General features: G+C 26.0%; 1 protein-coding gene across 1 annotated transcript; it reads left to right on the top strand.

Annotated features, from left to right (window-relative positions):
* Positions 1 to 1,451: 1,451 nt before the first annotated feature.
* On the top strand, positions 1,452 to 15,934 carry LOC119615485 (phosphatidylinositol 3-kinase 2-like; the record flags this gene model as incomplete). The annotated part of the gene is made up of 5 exons (XM_037971486.1): positions 1,452 to 1,544; positions 4,139 to 4,276; positions 6,729 to 6,813; positions 6,888 to 7,155; positions 9,817 to 15,934. Coding segments are annotated over 5 exons (1,152 nt in total), but the record flags the coding sequence as incomplete, so codon positions are not given.
* Between the last annotated feature and the right edge of the window lie 4,192 nt (positions 15,935 to 20,126).

Here is a 20,126-nt window from a genome sequence, read left to right as displayed (position 1 = left end):
ACATATTAATTAATAATAAAATCAAATCAACTCAAATTTCCCTGCCCGAGCCCTCACATATCTCTGCTCTCTCTCTCTATATCTATCTCTTTCTCTTCTTTGTTTTCTTTTGTTCCCTTAAAATAAAGCAAAATAAGTATAATTAAATTATATTTATTTAACTCCAAAAACTCATATCGTTTATCATCTCGCCAAGTTAAGCATAAAACTTTACTTACGTCCTACAACAATCATTAAAACTAAACTTATTACATTTATAGGAAAAGTTTAAGTATGTACTTATTATGTATATATGTTTGTATATCCTCCACCTTTGTTATCGCAATAAATGTCTATCGAATCAATAATTTCAAAGAATAAATTATTGCAGTTTAACATATTAATACTAAAAACACAAAGTCCCAATTGAGTGGTAATGTAATTGATGAATAGGCTTAGTTGTGAATATTTTATGAAACAATATGCAAGTTGTTTACTAATGTCTACAATTCCTTTAGTCGCAGAAAGCATTTACCAAACGCTATGAATTCGTTCATTAATAGTAAGAAAAATACTATTGCAAATCTTGGAAAAGTATTGCAGCTGTGATTTTTAATACTTGATCCTTTTTTTAGACTTTTTATAACCGATTAATAGTTATAGAAGGAAAATCTAAGCGAAGTTCGGATACATTTGTTTGTCTATTTTATATCAATATTTGTAATATAGGATGCTGCTATTAATCGCGTAAAACTGCCGATGTAAAATATCTCTAAACCACAACCATTTCGTCCTCGTAACAATTAAAAATTACGTCTTTCAAATCAATACAAAGTAATGAAAGTGAGCAAGATGGAAATTAATAAATAACAATTTCATCTGTTTGATCTAAATCAGTAATTAGAATTAGTCCATCTTTATACAGACTTTTTACTAAAGTAGCGGTTTGTCCCGAGAAAGTGTACTTTTTGAAAATTAAATAGTTTTGATATTTTAAAACAAAGCATTTTAGGTTTAAAATAAGATTGATTGATTGATTAACGACCCAAGTTAAGATCTTTTGTGCAGCCCTTTTGATTCACCATTGGAGATTAAGTTCTCCTAATGTTCTTGACGGTGAGAGATTGAATATTTCATTAGGCGAAAGAAATTCGCCTCCCAGAATACTCACTCTGAGAGTCCATAGTGGCTGACAGTCACAAAGAACATGTTTAGAGTTTTTCATCATGCATTTCACAGAATCTGCATAACCTCGTGACATTGTTATCAAGAATGTGCTGGTCCACAGTGTCCGTTATAAAGTACCTTTAGTAATCTTAGGTCACTCTTGTTAAGTGACAGTAACTTTTGGGATTTACCTTTTATTAGCCTTTTGCCTGTCTGAGTCCTGATATTGACTCCCAGGGGCTTAGAAATTCAGATGGAACATATGAATCGCATTTTTCCCCAATGTATGCTTTGGGTTACTAAAGAATGGTTCTGGTCCAATAAATGTGCGCCTGTTTGCCAGACAATCTGCTCCTTCATTGCCAGAGTGTCCTTCATGGTCAGGTACCCTACATAGTGTAAGTTTATTATGTCTACCCAGTTCATTTAGAGATGTCAAACACCCGAGCTGATTTCATATGACAATAAAGCCTTAAGGGCTGCTGGACTATCCGACATCACAAATATTTGTAATCCTCCCAGTTTTCTCCTCAGACATTCTCTAATGCAAATAATAATTGCATATACGTCTGCCTGGAAGATTGAGCGGTAATTACACATATGAATGGCCTTTTGAAAATTTGGGCCATACTTGATCAGCCAGTTCCTCAATCTTTCCTTACATCATTTAAAAGTTAGATCAATTGCATACTGCTTCCTTTCGATATGGTTTTGTCATTAGATCCAATTACAAATATAATCAGATCATAAACGTAATCATAAGTTCCTTGAGGACAGAATCTGGTGGCCCAGTTGATTCTCGATATACCAAATAGGTCAAACCGATTGACTGTGAATGTTAGCATTCCCAGCGTTCAGTTTTTAATATATGCCGGTACTAGGCGTATTATCAAAGAGTCCTTGAATGTCAATAAATGAGCACATGGTTGAAGCCTAGAGCCTTCTCAATTACGGTCGTTAAAGTTTATCATAAAATTAGATTTAATGTAAATCAAATCCTTTATAATTACTCCTAATTTTAAAATAGTGAACCAGTATTTTAAAATTAGAGTGTCGAACGACCTAAAAAATACGCTAAAATGGTGGATGCTGTACATATCATATAATTGAAATTGTTCAATTTTCTTTAATACATATTACTTTGGTTTAATAAATACAATAATTAATTTATTTATTTTAGCTTTATGTTTCCTTAATTTGGCAAATGTGTCCATAATCCTTTTAGGAGATTATTTTCACAAGTATTGGGAATAAATAAATTTTTCCCTCCGTAATCATAAAGTTAGCAATAGCTTATGCATGGTTTATTACGCATATTTTTCATAGAAAGTTTCTCTAATATACCATTCATAACTTTATTAACACGTTGACGCTCACTCAAAAGATGATAAAAACACTTAATTTTTGATAAATTCGAATACTTCGTTAAATTCCACGAATACTGCATAAATATAAACTCTAATCCAAAGTATTGATGATATACTCCGATTAATAGATAAATCAATATCTAAAATATAACACTATATGACGACTAAAGACGTCATTTGAATCTATGAACCTCCATGCTTGACGTCTATAGACATCATATACGTCAACGTGTTAATCGTTTAAGAATACAAGATCTAAACTGTTCAACAAAATAAAACAAAATTAACCTATTCTCAGGCAAGGCATTGTAATATATAAGTTTCCTATATACATATATTGCTATTTAGTTTTATCGTTTTAAAATTTAATACATCCACAAATATTTCTTAATTTTTTATAATTTTTCTCTTCGATTGCATTAGACATTCAATATTTAGTTCCAGGATAATTTGTATTATTTCCACAACTTATTCTTAAAAGCACGATTATATCATTACACGTTCTATTTTGGTGTTGAGATCAATGGCTTTTGTTCAAAATTGTCACCTTCGGAAATGATTCTATGGAAACGTTTTGGAGTAAAACGTTTCATTCACTTGATTTAGAAAAGCATTAGAAAACATACACACCTTCTTAAGAACAATTCTGAAACTTTTATCTGTTTCCATTGAACTAGTCCAGAACCAGTGTATAGCTAGTTCCAAAGAACTAATTCTTGGAAACTCTTTGGAAATACTTTGGAATTACAACAGAATTCCACAGAAAGTCTCCATCAATTAATGGCGTTACTAGTTCCAAGGTTGCTGTTCTAGAATCTTAAATAGTTTTGGTTGCAGTCGTTTTAGAACTAGTAGCTTTTAGCTTTTAGAGAACTGATGTTCAATACCTTCCAAGAAGTTATTTTAAATGTGAGATCTAACTTCCAATAAATGGAAATAATCGTCTATATTAAATTATAAAGGTCATAGCCCATATAGTACAGTTTTTGTCATCCAAAAGAACGAACATTTTACCAAACTTAAAAATGGATGTTATTCTTTGAAAATTCAATGAAATATTTTTAATTAGAGCATTTGAAACAATTGTATAATTGTCTAATACTTTTCGAAGAAATGCATATAAATAAATTAATATGAAATATAGAAAAGTAAAATAAACTAGCATCCATATTAAATCCATTATAAATAATTGATCATATAAAAATTTGGTATTTAACATTAATTATTTTATTTGTGGTTTATAAAATATATAATTTTATATTTTTGTTGCAATACCTACATAAATAATAAATTGTTGTAAATATCTTTTATCTAAACTTTTTTTTAATTGATTTATATAATTTTTCTTTTTTTTGTAACAAACTCACCTAAAAACTGTGTACGAAACACAATATATAAAAAAAATCAATTCTACATCAACAACAACAAAACAAATCAAAAATTTAACACATCTTTACTTTACAACTTTAAATTAAAATCTATTCTACTGAACTCTACTCTACTATACTTCATTATTTCTTATTTTTTTTTTTTGTTCAATTTGTTTAACGATAACGACACTTCTATTTATTACACTTGCAATTAAAAAAAAAAATCAATCTATATACAACTATACACCTCTTTAGACCTGTCCAGTATTTCCACTTGCTTTGGCTACCGGTGGTCTACATGCTGGTATATCGGGTTTAACGGATCCTTTATTAAAGGGCGCACATTTACCAGGAGCAGTACCAGCACACCATCACCTACAGCAATTGCCCGATGTGAGTTTTGGTTGAACGAAATTGTTTGAAAGCATTGCATTAATTTTTGTTTTTCTACCCCTGTAATAAAAAAAGTACCACCACCACCACCCCCCTTTATTAGCCCCACTCACAAACCCCTACTTTATTGTTCGGTAATTTCAAATGCTTGATTATTTTTATGAATACCACATAAAAACAGGAATATTTATTAATTTATATGAAATGCAATTTTATTTTTGTGTTTCCTTTCCACATTTAACGACTAAAGTAAAAAAAAAAAAAAACTAAAGAGTCTTTCCCATTGTGTGTGTAAAAAGTAAACAAAAAAAATAGTTTGGTTTTAGTGTTGTGTATCCCCCCTTCCTACTACTACCCTTAGCTAAATACTTTAAGGTCCTGCGTTTAAAATGTTGCAAGAAATAATTGTAACACATTAGTACAATGGTAGCCATGTCACGAATTTGTAATATTTTATTTTCTTTTTAATTGATTTATTAATAATTTGGAAAAACTTGTAAAGACTAAAAGAAAATCGTTAAAAATAATAAACTTTTTATTTCATTATAATCACTTTCTAAATTTTCATTCAGTTTTTAAGTGATCAGAAATCATAAAAATTAAATCGCATTTTAGTGAAATTCCCCAAATAGCAGACACAAACCTGATTTATTTTAAATGAAAAATCTTTTTTAGATACCAATGTTATCATTTTAAAACTCATCCAGAAAGGGCGGGGTTTTGTGTTGGCAATCAAATGCCAATTAATAATCAAATTAGTTAATCTAAAAAAATTAATCTGATGGTAATCCCTTTTGATGTTTTTGAGTACAAGATTAAACTTCTCAGTGTTGCCATACAAAACAACAGTAAACGTCATTGTTTGTTATCAAAACAGTGCATATTTTATAAAAAGAAGAAGACAATTGTAAATTTAATATGAAAATTAATGAAAACATAAATTTAAAACAAAAAAATGTATTTTGAAGTCTCCATGATTTATACTAATAAATAAATAGAACATTTTAATGTTTATATTTATAAAAATTGCATCAATTTTTTGCATCAGCTGTTTACACTTTTGCATTTCATGCTTAAGTTTAAACCATCTCCATTGGGCGCTTAAACTTGCAAACAAAATTAACTAATTGAGTACTCATAAACAACTTTCCATAAAACATTGATCACTCTGACAAATTATCTAAAAATGGACCAACCATTATAGCAACTAGTAGCGATAATGTAATTTCTGCAATAAATAAATGTTATATTCTAAATCCTTATAACTAACGAAGTCCATTTAGCTATATCCGTCTGTCCGAGTATTTGTTGTAATCAAGTTCCTGCTGACCATAGATATATCCAGACTTGCTACCTATAATCCATTTTCGATAGAATTCAAAACAATTTGCAATTATTACTTTATTAACGATTTTCTTGGTCTTTTCATAGTAATTTTTATTTATTTATGTTCTTTTTAAAGTTTTTACATCAATTATTTTTTAATGTTGAAAATGCATTTTTCTAACCTAAAATTATTGTCAATTTTGAAATGCCTGCTACTTTGTTTTAGTCAATTATTTTGCATGTTCATTAATAATGATTAAAAATTATGAAAAAATACACAATTCTCTAGAAATACACACATAGAAACATAATGTAAATGAAAAGCAAAAAAAAAAAAAAATAATAATAGAAAACATATAAAATGAAAAGATGCTGTAGGTAATTGGTGTACAAATGAAAATCCTTTCAAATGGCCCTCGAATTTCTGTCTCTCCACTTCCATTCTATCCACTTTTGTCTCATCTCTCTAGATGACATATTGATTTCCTCTCTACACATACTTGTACATAATTGTGATCTACTACTACTACTAGTATGTATTAATGCAGTTTCCAGCTTGTGAAAGTCAACCCAGCTCCATACCACCAACGCAGTTTGTAAATTTCCTACTTTTCCTGTTCCTTTAACCAATCTACTATCATTTATACATATTGCCAAACTCAACTCTCTACACTTTTTTTCATAAAATACACACATAAGTAATACAATCACACACAATTAAAATTAGTACTACGTCTTTAAAACAACATTTGTTTTTGTTTTTTATTTTTTAACAATTTCTTCTTTTAATGTTTTTTAATAATTTCTTTTAACATTGGTTCGCTAAAATGTTTGAAAAGACAAAGTGGTTTAGTTTATATAAAACTAAAACTGGGTCATTTTTAATAATTTAATGAATTGTATAACGAAATTAAATTTAACCACTTTTGTAAAACTGGAAATGTACATGCTGTAAATTGAAATTGCATTTTTATTATCTATTTTTATTGTTGTAATTTCTGTGTTCTTTTTTTTAATTATTTTATTTTCGTTTGATTTGTTTTTGGTTTTAAATTACTTTGAAATTGATATTTTTGAGTTGAATTTGTTTTAATAATTCTTTACTCTTTATATTGTATTTATACAGGTGGCTAAAAATCCGTTGGCTAGTTTGGCAGCATTAGGTTTAGCCGGTATGGCACCGGCTAATACTGGCGGTCTTAATCCCACAGGTTGGTATTTAAGAATATATTGAATTTCCAATTAATTACTCAATAATTTTGTTTTCCTTTTTTTAAAAAAGCAGCTTTGGCTGCTCTAGCTGGTTCACAGTTGCGTACCGCAAATACAAATCGTGCTCAGCAGCAACAGCATGAAATGACTGTTTCAAACGATTTGATCGGTTGCATTATTGGCAAAGGTGGTACTAAAATTGCCGAAATACGTCAGATTTCTGGTGCAATGATACGCATTTCAAATTGTGAAGAACGTGAAGGTGGCAACACCGATCGCACCATCACCATCAGTGGCAATCCAGATTCTGTAGCCTTGGCACAATACTTAATCAATATGAGGTAAGTTTTCGTCAATGTCTTGTTTTCTTTTGTTTTCTGTTACTTGTTCGTTCATCACACTTTACGTTTATGTGTCCATAATGTTGGTCCTAATAAATCAATATTGTATAACAACTATTTCTGTGTCTTCTTTTTATTGTAAGTGTGTGTATTTGTTTTTCTTTTTTTTTTGTAACTAATTCTAATTGTTATTTAATTAATATAAATAATAATATTACTGTAGTTGTAGTTGTGCAATTTTGTCGAATTGATTTGAATTGAAACAAATGGACAAATTTGTTTTAAATTAATGAAACATTTTTAAAAAGCGAAACAATTAAAAGTATTTCCATCATAAAAGGAGAGGAGGATCTTTGTTTTCTTTAAATACATAGTTAAAACTTTATATAACTTTTTGTATATGTAAGCGTTCATTTTTTTCTCTTAATTTATATACAAAATGCATTTTCTTTTTTAATATATAAAAGCAAAAATTATATATTTTTATTCACATTACAAAACAAAATCTCATCGTTTATACAACAACTTTAAAAGATAACCCCTTATATTTTTGTTATATACTCCTAATGGTATATAAATTCCATTTCCAAGTTATTTTCCCATCTAACCCCCCACATGTCCGTCTTCATTGTTTTTTTTTTAATAAAAAAAAAAGAAAAAACCAATAAAAATATTATTAAAATATCCTTAAATACAAATTTTGTATTTGTAAACAAAAACTTCAACTAAATAAAAACAAGCAATAAATAAATTAATATTTATAAACGTTGACTGTTTAATTGATTGATTGAATATTTGATATATACATATAAATATATACATACATATTAAATAAATATCGTACGTAATAATTACAATTGTATTCACCACCTTTACAAAAAAACGAATTATATGTTAAAATTCTTCTTCTTTATTGGTTAGTTTTAAGTCTTATTGTAAATCTATTTACTTATAAACGTGTTATCAGTTACAAAACAAATGACAATATAAAAAAGGGGATTGATTGTTTTTTTTAAGTCACGGCTCTGTTATAGCAGATTACCGACCAATCAACCAACCTACACCACCAAACCACCATCATGAAACTTCTAATTAATGGTAATTGGAGATAAACGACGTTCTAATCCTTAGTAATTCCTGGTTTTTAAAAACATACACAACTATATATTTAATCCATTTAGAAGAGAAAATCCTATTTTGTTAACTTATTTGAATGCAAATAGATTTAAAATTTATACGAGTTATTTTATTTATATTATTATTGTATATTAATATGTTTGTTAATATTATTTAAAAAGCGGTTTTATTAAAATAAAACTAGAACACTTTTACCATGAGTTTTTACATTTTAAAATATTTTATTGTATTTAGATACAATTACTTTTCAAAAGAGTTTGTCTTAAAAAACGCTCTTGTGTATATACTTTATTGAGTGATTTTCTCAAATTAACTTAATTAAACATTATTCATAAAAAGTTAACAAAGGTTTATACAATATATTTTGTATGAAAATTTGTCTTATAAACCTTTGATAAATTGTTATGAATAAAACCAATCTTTAGGTGAACGATTAGGGATTAAATTAATCCTCGAAAGTTGTTTTTGAGTACTCAGTTAACTAATTTTGTTTGCTAGTTTAAGCGCCCAAAGGAGGTGGTTTCAACTTGAGCAAGAAATGCAAAAGTGTAAACAGCTGATGCAAAAAAGATTAGTATAAATTATGGAGTCTTCAAAATAAATTTTTTTGGTTTTAATTTTAAGTTTTCATTAATTTTCATATTAAATTTACAATTGTCTTCTTCTTTTTTATAAAACATGCATTGTTTTGATAACAAACAGTGACGTTTTCTGTTGTTTTGTATGGCAATATTAATTAAATTAATTATTTTTTTTAAATTAATATAAATTTTTGTTTAATTCTTAATTTAATTATAAACATAGGAAAGACACTATCTAAAAAATGCAGATTAGTGAGTGCTTCGGAGTGAGGACTAACAACTGTTTGCAAAAATAAAGCTAATAAATCTGAAAATATACTTTAATACATATTAGTTTTAATTTTTCATGTAAATTCACATATAATTTTAATAAAACTAGGAACATTTTATATTCTGTGTTGAAATTACTATTGCCAGTTTTAAAATTTTTATATCTTATAACAGTGTCTCAGGTAGGGGCTATATCACAACAGATTCTATTAAATTTTTTTGTAATCACATTACATATTTTCTATAGTTTCGAAATTATAAAAAAAGTTATAGCTTTATTTTATAAATTTTATTGTATTTGCATTCAAATAAGTTTTACTTACAGCAAACATTATTTTCTATTGCAAAAAGAACGCTTTTGCAATAATTTCAAATAATAATATCTGTATAAAAATCCCTAAATATCCACCAAAAATCCCTCCTTAACCTTTTGAGAGAAACTTAAAATTAATATAAAAAAAATAAAACATTTGATATAATTCAAAATGTATGAAATGAAAACCTCAACTCAATTCCACAAAATCATTGTCAGTGATATATAATAAAAAAAAATTGAAAATTAACCATCACTACAAATTAAACCTTATCATCACCATAAAAAAAAACAAGAAAAAAACAACAATATCCTATTTTCCTTTTCTCTTTCTCTCTCTCTATTTATCCCTTTTTACAGCGTCGAATTGCAGAAGGCAAATCTCCAAGAGGCAAATAGTGCAACAACAGTTAATGGTACCACTGCCGCAACAAACGGAGGGCAAATCAATAGTAGCAACAGCAACACTAATCCAACAAACACAAATAATATAAACACAACAACATCCACATTAAGTAACAATATTTCGAATAGCAATAACACTAACACAACAACATCATCATCATCCCCAATAAACACAACAACAAGTGTTTTGAACTCAAACAATACATCATCTACAACATCAACATCAAACACCACACCAACACCACTAACAAATCCTTTAGCAGCAGCTGCCAGCTCATTAGCTTCAGCCATACCACTGGCCCAATTACTGGCCAAACCAGGAGCACTTAATGCCCTTACAAGTCTTACCGCCCTCGGTAGTCTGTCCGATTTATTAGGAGGTCTGGCCACATTGGGTGGTCCACCAGTCCAAACCACTGGTGTTCATCGCACCAAAACTTTTGCTTCATCACGTTTTCGAAATCATAATTCGGATGGCAGCGCCGAACCCGAAAAAGCTCGAAACAAATTCAATCCCTATTGAAACAACCACTAAGAAGACTATGAAGTGTGCTGAGTATTACAATAAAAAAAAAAAGTAAAATTGGGGTTTCTTATTTATATTAAAAGAAAATAACAAAAAACAAAAGAAAAAATATGCAAAATGCAACCAAAATTTTTAGAAGCTTTAGATTTTTACAAAAAGTAACAAAAAAGTTGTAAAACATTAAAAATATTTAATTCGTCGTATATGTAGTTTGTAGAAAGATCTTTTAGGAATAAGTCTTGCCGACTTAAATTTTATTTCTATTTTATAGTGTAGAATTGAATTTATACACTTGACTTATTTTATCAAAAATGACAAGAAAAAAAGTAACTTTCCTTCCCAATCCCCCCCTCTCTCTCTCTATAATTCTCTTTCTATATGTATGTTATATAGATTTAAATACCCGTTTTCTATCTCCCTTTATCACTTACTCTCTCTCGTTTATATATTTATAGGGTTTTTTTCTAAAATCTACTTTTAAGTCTAAATTAAACCAAATTAAAAAAAGTCTAATAAAAATTTATTTTTTAATAGTATGACAAAAATTATACATAATTATTTTATTACATCATCTGAAATGAATAGTTAAGAATAAAGATTTTAAACATTTTGATAATAGAAAATGTATGAAAAAACAAAAGAAGTTATAAAGAAACTATAATAGATATAGAATCTTTCCTTTTTTATAAAAATTTTCATCAGAAGGTTTTCTCCTGTTTGTTATAATATGCAAGATATAACAGCTTTATTATTACATAATAAAAACCATTCTAAACGGAATGTGTAACTGTTATGTATCCACCATCTTTTTTAAAATTTCATTAAAATGTCATCTCTGTTGACATTTTCTGTTATACTTTTTAAACATTTTTGGAAAATAATTATTTAAAAGTTTGTTTTGTTAAATTAATAGAATGTTATAAATAAAGACTTTAAAGTTACAGGAAACTAATGGAATATCTATGTATATTCACGTTAATGTTTAAAATATTTATCTTTAATTATTTATTCATTTAAATAAGCTTTAAAACTCTTAATCAATAGATTATAATACTTTACATACATAAAAAATATCTAAATATCACTGCTCTTTATCAAATTTACATGTATACATACGACAACATATTGATATCAATTACTTTACTCCAAATAAATACATACATACATATTTATGATATTAATAATATTTACACATGCATATATATATACACACATTTATTTTTATTTTATTTAAATCTATAAAGATTTTGTTATGACAATATTACAAAAGGCGTTATGTTTATTAGTCTCTAATGTGCATTTTGTTAATTCAAGTGATTAATCTAATTAGCAACACCCATTAGCCAAGGATTCATAAAGTGTGGAAATTTTTAAAATAATAATAAATTCTTATCTGAGCTATGTTATACTAACATAGTAGTTGTTGTATTCAAAATAATAGGAAGTTCTTTCATTTAAAGTTTTCTTTAAACTATTTATAACAAATAGTTTGGCAACAACATTACGTTCAAACATGTTGATGAATAAGTCATCTTGCTCTTGAGAAATGGTGTATTGGACAGCAAATTATACTAATTTTTTAATCTCTAGGAATTAGTCATACACTTTCCATGAGGGTTTCCATATACTACTCGATAATTTTAAAGAGTTATTAAATAAAATGGAAGATATAGCAAAAATGTAACTCTAAAATATCGATTAGTTGAGTATGGAGTTTCGAAAAAAAAATGAAAATATTAATACTCAATGTCTACTTATTATTTAGCCGGCACTAGACTCGTAACCATTTACCCTGATTTAGTAGTATATATTTTAGCGGGCTGCTTATAAATTTATCCCCGAAAAATTTGTATTAGTTTCACCACTACAGACACAGGATTATAGCCCGTACTTTTTCTAGTTTGAATGGTAATTGATCAAAATGTTCATTGTTCATAACTAACTCGATTAACGTCTTACGCAGTCGGCATTCTTTCTATGAAACGTTTTTGAAAGCAGTCAGTAGTTTTTATTCGAATTTTTTAACCTGAAAACTAGTTTAGAAAACATATGAATACATCTTCGTTAGAACTATTCTTAAAAAAGCACAAATTCTGAGAAAGATTAGAAAAATTATTGGATCAATTATATTTAGAAAATTTATGGCGGGTTTTTTCAGATAAAGATAATCTAAATTCTTTGTCTAAACCTAGTTTAATCGATGTTTTGTGTTTTTCAGTAATCAGTTACGTTAATTATAATCTTAGTTTAACTGAGTGTTATTAGCCAATTAAACCTAAGTTATAAGTGAGAAAACATAATCAACAAAAACAATAAAACAATCAATTCGGAAGAAGAAAAACTTCTTTAAATAAATAGTAATTTTCTGATTTGTTTTATCAATATAGTTTTTGTTTTAAATTTTTTCTGAAAATGTTCATTTTACAAAAGTAATATTTGCAAAAAAACAGCTGTTAATTGTTTATGTTTTTGATTAATAAGGGCGAGTTTTTCTGATAAAGATAATCTTCATTCTTTGGTTAAACCTGGTTTATTATATGTTTCGTGTTTTTCAGTTATCAGTAAAGTTACATATTATCTTAGTTTAACTGAGTGTAATTGGCCAATTAAACTCAAGTTATAAGTGAGAAAACACAATTAACAAAAACAATAAAACAATGATTTCGGAAGAACAAAAACTTAATATTTTAAGTAAATTGCAATTTTCTGATCTGTTTTGTTTTATTTATTATTGTTTTAAATGTTTATTTAACATTTTTCCAAAATTTTCTATTTTACAAAAGTATTGTTTGCAAAAAACAGCTGTTCATTGTTTATGTTTTTGAGTAAAAACTTGGCAATACTAACAAAGTTAACTGAGCTTAAATCTAAAACTGAAAAACACAATCATCGGTTAAAGTCCGCCTAAATTTGTTCCGAGTTTAATCTAACAGCAAGTTAAGCCTAGTTTAACTAAGGAGTAAGAAACCCGCCCTAAGTTGGCAATACTAACAAAGTTAACTGCTCTTAAATCTATAACTGAAAAACACAATCATAGGTTAAAGTCCGTCTTAATTTGTTCCGGAATAATCTTGCTGTTAGATTAAGCCTAGTTTAACCTAATAGTAAAAAACCCGCTCTTACTGACAATAACAAGTGTATTATATATACCAATCGAAATAATTTCAATTCCTTGTTAATATAACTTTCGATTTTGTTTTAGCTTCTCCAGATTCCGAATTATTTTGTTAAGTACCAAACAAATTATATTAATTTTATTTAAAATTGCTTCTATTTAGCTTATCAAAACAAGAATCAAGTTTTTAATAAAGGTTTTTATTAAAACTTTAAGAAATAACATTATTTATATACAAATTTCAATTCCACTTTAAAAGCTAAAGAGCTTCAATTGTTTGTTTTTTGAAGAAGCAAAATAATTCCACTTTCGATCGGGATAGAATTCTGTGATGAAAATATTGTAATATTTTGATATTTGAAATATTTTGAAATCTTATTTTTTATAATTTGTTGACATTTTATTCAACTGATTTTATGAAGTTCTTTCGGAACTAATGTAGTACCGGAAATAACTAGTGTGTGGTACTAATGCCAATGAACTAGTTCATTAAAAACACTATAAAAGTAATATGGAATCTCAACAATTTTCCACAGAACGTGTTCCAGAAGTAAGGACGATACACTAGCTCCAAGTTTTCTTTTCAAGAATCTGAACTGTATGTATGAACCAGTTAATTTAGAACAAATTTTAAAATTAAAAAACAAAAATTATTGAATTACATGACCCATTATCCTAAAACTACTTCTCTGAAAACATTATTGGTGTACAAGATCCGTTTAGTAGTCCTAGGTAATGCGGGCATAGACCATGTACATTGTTTTTGAAAACAATATGGTCCATACAGTGCATTACATGGGACCATGTTGTGCATCATGTACTGCCATGATTTTAGCAAAGGAGTAGATATGCGATTATGTTGAAAGGATATCACAATGTTTAATAGAATATTTCATATATTTGGAATAGTTTTGGACCAATCCTAGTCTTTTGGGTACTCTTTACACGCGTTTGCGGAGTAGTCTAATTTTTGCAGGGGAATTAAACTTTTGATATAATTCCTAGAGAATGATTTTAAAGAATTTCATGTTAAGCCCAAATGAAATTTTATTTAAAATAGAATGCCTTTTGTAATAATGTCCTTCTAGCTAGAATAACAAAATAAATGACAAAACTCTTGACATTTTCGAATACATGTGCTGTGTATTATTAAAAATTTTAATATGTATTTTGATTTTATAATTTAAATATGACCATGATATAAAACAATCTTTCTGTGTAGTAAACAACTTAAAGCTAAATGATTAAAAGGTAGTAGATGCTTTGAAAATTTAGTCAATTAAAAGAATTTTAATTTGATTTAAAATAAAAATATTCTCTCATTAAAACACATTTTTTTGGCAAAACTTTATTAAAAAGTTCTTAATTTTTTGTTCTTTTTTAATTTATTTAAAAACTTTCTACAGCTTTATTATTATTTTCTATCTGTTTTAAGGAAAAGCAATCAATGTGTGTTTAGATAAAACTTTAAATTATTATAAATATGCCAAAAATTATAGAAACAAATATGGAAGAGGAGATGGACAAAAATTTGTATGTAGAAGACCATGACTTGTATTTTATATACATATATAAATACAGACGTACAATATTAAATATTAAAACTACATTTAGAAAACTTATACAAAGTATAAGAGACAATTTTTCAATAATGTTAGAAAACAAAAAGTAAAACACAATACGCAGACGATATTAGAATAAAGGATTTAAATTAAATTCATAATTAAAGCAAAACAAAAAACATAAATCTATGTATTTCCTTGCATAGTAACAACATTAAATTAGTTATAAAAATTAATACACATATACATACATAATATTCATAATATACACCTATATACATATAAACATACATGCTTACATACATACAAATTATTCATAAATATTTTCATCATTAATGCATTAAATCATAATTATTATTAATACATATAATAGTGCACTTGTGAAATTTTTATTGTATTGATTAGAGTAAAACCACAAAACCAATTTAATAAGGCATTATTCGAAATACATACACACATACTTACATACATACATATATACATACAACAATGTTCACTTAATTATTAAAAAAAAAGAAAAATTAAATTTTGTAGACTAAATAATTAAGATAAAAACAAAATTGTTTAATACAAATCAAACTTCTTAAAGAAGTTCAAATTCCAGTTATTTAAAAATTTAATAAGGACCAATTCGCTCATAATTAAAATTATTATTAATAATTAATTATTAAAATTATAATTAAATTTAAATATATAAAATAATTACAAAACCTTGACAATTTATAGATTTGATATTTAAACGGACTTTTGTAAGCTGACAACATATTTGTCAAATATACTTGGATTTTTATAAACAAAAAATTTATAAAAATAAAAAACTTAACTTTTTGCCAACCTTAATGAAAACTTTTTACATTGCAAAATTTTAAATATATATTGAAATATTTTTATATTTTGGCATCTAAATTTATTTAAGACAGCAAAGACTAAAAGTCTTTAAAAGCTTTCTTGTTTTACAATTTTTTATTGTATTTATTTATATTATAACTCCTTTTTTTTGTTTGTTAAATTTTATAAATAATTTCTTTTTGTTAAAATTTAATTTACTAAATTTAAGTAATTGCTAAACAAAATTTACTCCAAATTAATGTATTATTTTCATTTTATTTAAGTGTAATATACTACATATATTTTTTTAGTTTAAAATGTGACAAATTTAAATGTTTTTTTTTTTTCTTTTTATTATTTATTTTTAAACTATATGCTAAAATACATAATTTTGTTGATTGTTTCTGTTATTTGAATAAAGTTTTGTTTTTTTTTTTGTATTTTTTAAACGTGTATGAAATGTGATTACAATGATCTTTTTCTATTATTGTGTAATACAAATTTCTAAGGCTGTCTAGCGTAATATTAATATTTTTTTTTTTTAGTTTTGTTTTGTAAATGTATTGTATGTATACCTAATAATATTATTAATATTGATAGAAAAACATTCATATTAATTGTTTGTATTGTATTTTTAATTATTTATCTTTTTACTGGTCAAATACTTTATGTTCATTACAAAATCCGTTAAAAGAAAATAAACAAAATATTAAATTTGTCACATTTTAAACTAAAAAAATATATGTAGTATATTACACTTAAATAAAATGAAAATAATACATAATTTGGAGTAAATTTTGTTTAGCCAATTACTTAAATTTAGTAAATTAAATTTTAACAAAAAGAAATTATTTATAAAATTTAACAAACAAAAAAAGGAGTTATAATATAAATAAATACAATAAAAAATTGTAAAACAAGAAAGCTTTTAAAGACTTTTAGTCTTTGCTGTCTTAAATAAATTTAGATGCCAAAATATAAAAATATTCAATATATATTTAAAATTTTGCAATGTAAAAAGTTTTCATTAAGGTTGGCAAAAAGTTAAGTTTTTTATTTTTATAAATTTTTTGTTTATAAAAATCCAAGTATATTTGACAAATATGTTGTCAGCTTACAAAGTCCGTTTAAATATCAAATCTATAAATTGTCAAGGTTTTGTAATTATTTTATATATTTAAATTTAATTATAATTTTAATAATTAATTATTAATAATAATTTTAATTATGAGCGAATTGGTCCTTATTAAATTTTTAAATAACTGGAATTTGAACTTCTTTAAGAAGTTTGATTTGTATTAAACAATTTTGTTTTTATCTTAATTATTTAGTCTACAAAATTTAATTTTTCTTTTTTTTTAATAATTAAGTGAACATTGTGTATGTATATATGTATGTATGTAAGTATGTGTGTATGTATTTCGAATAATGCCTTATTAAATTGGTTTTGTGGTTTTTACTCTAATCAATACAATAAAAATTTCACAAGTGCACTATTATATGTATTAATAATAATTATGATTTAATGCATTAATGATGAAAATATTTATGAATAATTTGTATGTATGTAAGCATGTATGTTTATATGTATATAGGTGTATATTATGAATATTATGTATGTATATGTGTATTAATTTTTATAACTAATTTAATGTTGTTACTATGCAAGGAAATACATAGATTTATGTTTTTTGTTTTGCTTTAATTATGAATTTAATTTAAATCCTTTATTCTAATATCGTCTGCGTATTGTGTTTTACTTTTTGTTTTCTAACATTATTGAAAAATTGTCTCTTATACTTTGTATAAGTTTTCTAAATGTAGTTTTAATATTTAATATTGTACGTCTGTATTTATATATGTATATAAAATACAAGTCATGGTCTTCTACATACAAATTTTTGTCCATCTCCTCTTCCATATTTGTTTCTATAATTTTTGGCATATTTATAATAATTTAAAGTTTTATCTAAAACACACATTGATTGCTTTTCCTTAAAACAGATAGAAAATAATAATAAAGCTGTAGAAAGTTTTTAAATAAATTAAAAAAGAACAAAAAATTAAGAACTTTTTAATAAAGTTTTGCCAAAAAAATGTGTTTTAATGAGAGAATATTTTTATTTTAAATCAAATTAAAATTCTTTTAATTGACTAAATTTTCAAAGCATCTACTACCTTTTAATCATTTAGCTTTAAGTTGTTACTACACAGAAAGATTGTTTTATATCATGGTCATATTTAAATTATAAAATCAAAATACATATTAAAATTTTTAATAATACACAGCACATGTATTCGAAAATGTCAAGAGTTTTGTCATTTATTTTGTTATTCTAGCTAGAAGGACATTATTACAAAAGGCATTCTATTTTAAATAAAATTTCATTTGGGCTTAACATGAAATTCTTTAAAATCATTCTCTAGGAATTATATCAAAAGTTTAATTCCCCTGCAAAAATTAGACTACTCCGCAAACGCGTGTAAAGAGTACCCAAAAGACTAGGATTGGTCCAAAACTATTCCAAATATATGAAATATTCTATTAAACATTGTGATATCCTTTCAACATAATCGCATATCTACTCCTTTGCTAAAATCATGGCAGTACATGATGCACAACATGGTCCCATGTAATGCACTGTATGGACCATATTGTTTTCAAAAACAATGTACATGGTCTATGCCCGCATTACCTAGGACTACTAAACGGATCTTGTACACCAATAATGTTTTCAGAGAAGTAGTTTTAGGATAATGGGTCATGTAATTCAATAATTTTTGTTTTTTAATTTTAAAATGTGTTCTAAATTAACTGGTTCATACATACAGTTCAGATTCTTGAAAAGAAAACTTGGAGCTAGTGTATCGTCCTTACTTCTGGAACACGTTCTGTGGAAAATTGTTGAGATTCCATATTACTTTTATAGTGTTTTTAATGAACTAGTTCATTGGCATTAGTACCACACACTAGTTATTTCCGGTACTACATTAGTTCCGAAAGAACTTCATAAAATCAGTTGAATAAAATGTCAACAAATTATAAAAAATAAGATTTCAAAATATTTCAAATATCAAAATATTACAATATTTTTCATCACAGAATTCTATCCCGATCGAAAGTGGAATTATTTTGCTTCTTCAAAAAACAAACAATTGAAGCTCTTTAGCTTTTAAAGTGGAATTGAAATTGTATATAAATAATGTTATTTCTTAAAGTTTAATAAAAACCTTTATTAAAACTTGATTCTTGTTTTGATAAGCTAAATAGAAGCAATTTTAAATAAAATTAATATAATTTGTTTGGTACTTAACAAAATAATTCGGAATCTGGAGAAGCTAAAACAAAATCGAAAGTTATATTAACAAGGAATTGAAATTATTTCGATTGGTATATATATACACTTGTTATTGTCAGTAAGAGCGGGTTTTTTACTATTAGGTTAAACTAGGCTTAATCTAACAGCAAGATTATTCCGGAACAAATTAAGACGGACTTTAACCTATGATTGTGTTTTTCAGTTATAGATTTAAGAGCAGTTAACTGTTGTTAGTATTGCCAACTTAGGGCGGGTTTCTTACTCCTTAGTTAAACTAGGCTTAACTTGCTGTTAGATTAAACTCGGAACAAATTTAGGCGGACTTTAACCGATGATTGTGTTTTTCAGTTTTAGATTTAAGCTCAGTTAACTTTGTTAGTATTTGCCAAGTTTTTACTCAAAAACATAAACAATGAACAGCTGTTTTTTGCAAACAATACTTTTGTAAAATAGAAAATTTTGGAAAAATGTTAAATAAACATTTTAAACAATAATAAATAAAAACAAAACAGATCAGAAAAATTGCAATTTACTTAAAATATTAAGTTTTTGTTCTTCCGAAATCATTGTTTTTATTGTTTTTGTTAATTGTGTTTTCTCACTTATAACTTGAGTTTAATTGGCCAATTACACTCAGTTAAACTAAGATAATATGTAACTTACTGATAACTGAAAAACACGAAACATATAATAAACCAGGTTTTAACCAAGAATGAAGATTATCTTTATCAGAAAAACTCGCCCTTATTAATCAAAAACATAAACAATTAACAGCTGTTTTTTTGCAAATATTACTTTTGTAAAATGAACATTTTCAGAAAAAATTTAAAACAAAAACTATATTGATAAAACAAATCAGAAAATTACTATTTATTTAAAGAAGTTTTTCTTCTTCCGAATTGATTGTTTTATTG

The sequence above is a fragment of the Lucilia sericata genome, unplaced genomic scaffold, assembly GCF_015586225.1.
Source record: "Lucilia sericata isolate MDLA Ls3-8-SP2 unplaced genomic scaffold, ASM1558622v1 Contig005337F_arrow, whole genome shotgun sequence".
Classification (NCBI taxonomy): Eukaryota; Metazoa; Arthropoda; class Insecta; order Diptera; family Calliphoridae; genus Lucilia; species Lucilia sericata.
The sequence above is the reverse complement of the archived record's forward strand: the minus strand, read 5'-3'. Positions and strand labels throughout refer to the sequence as shown.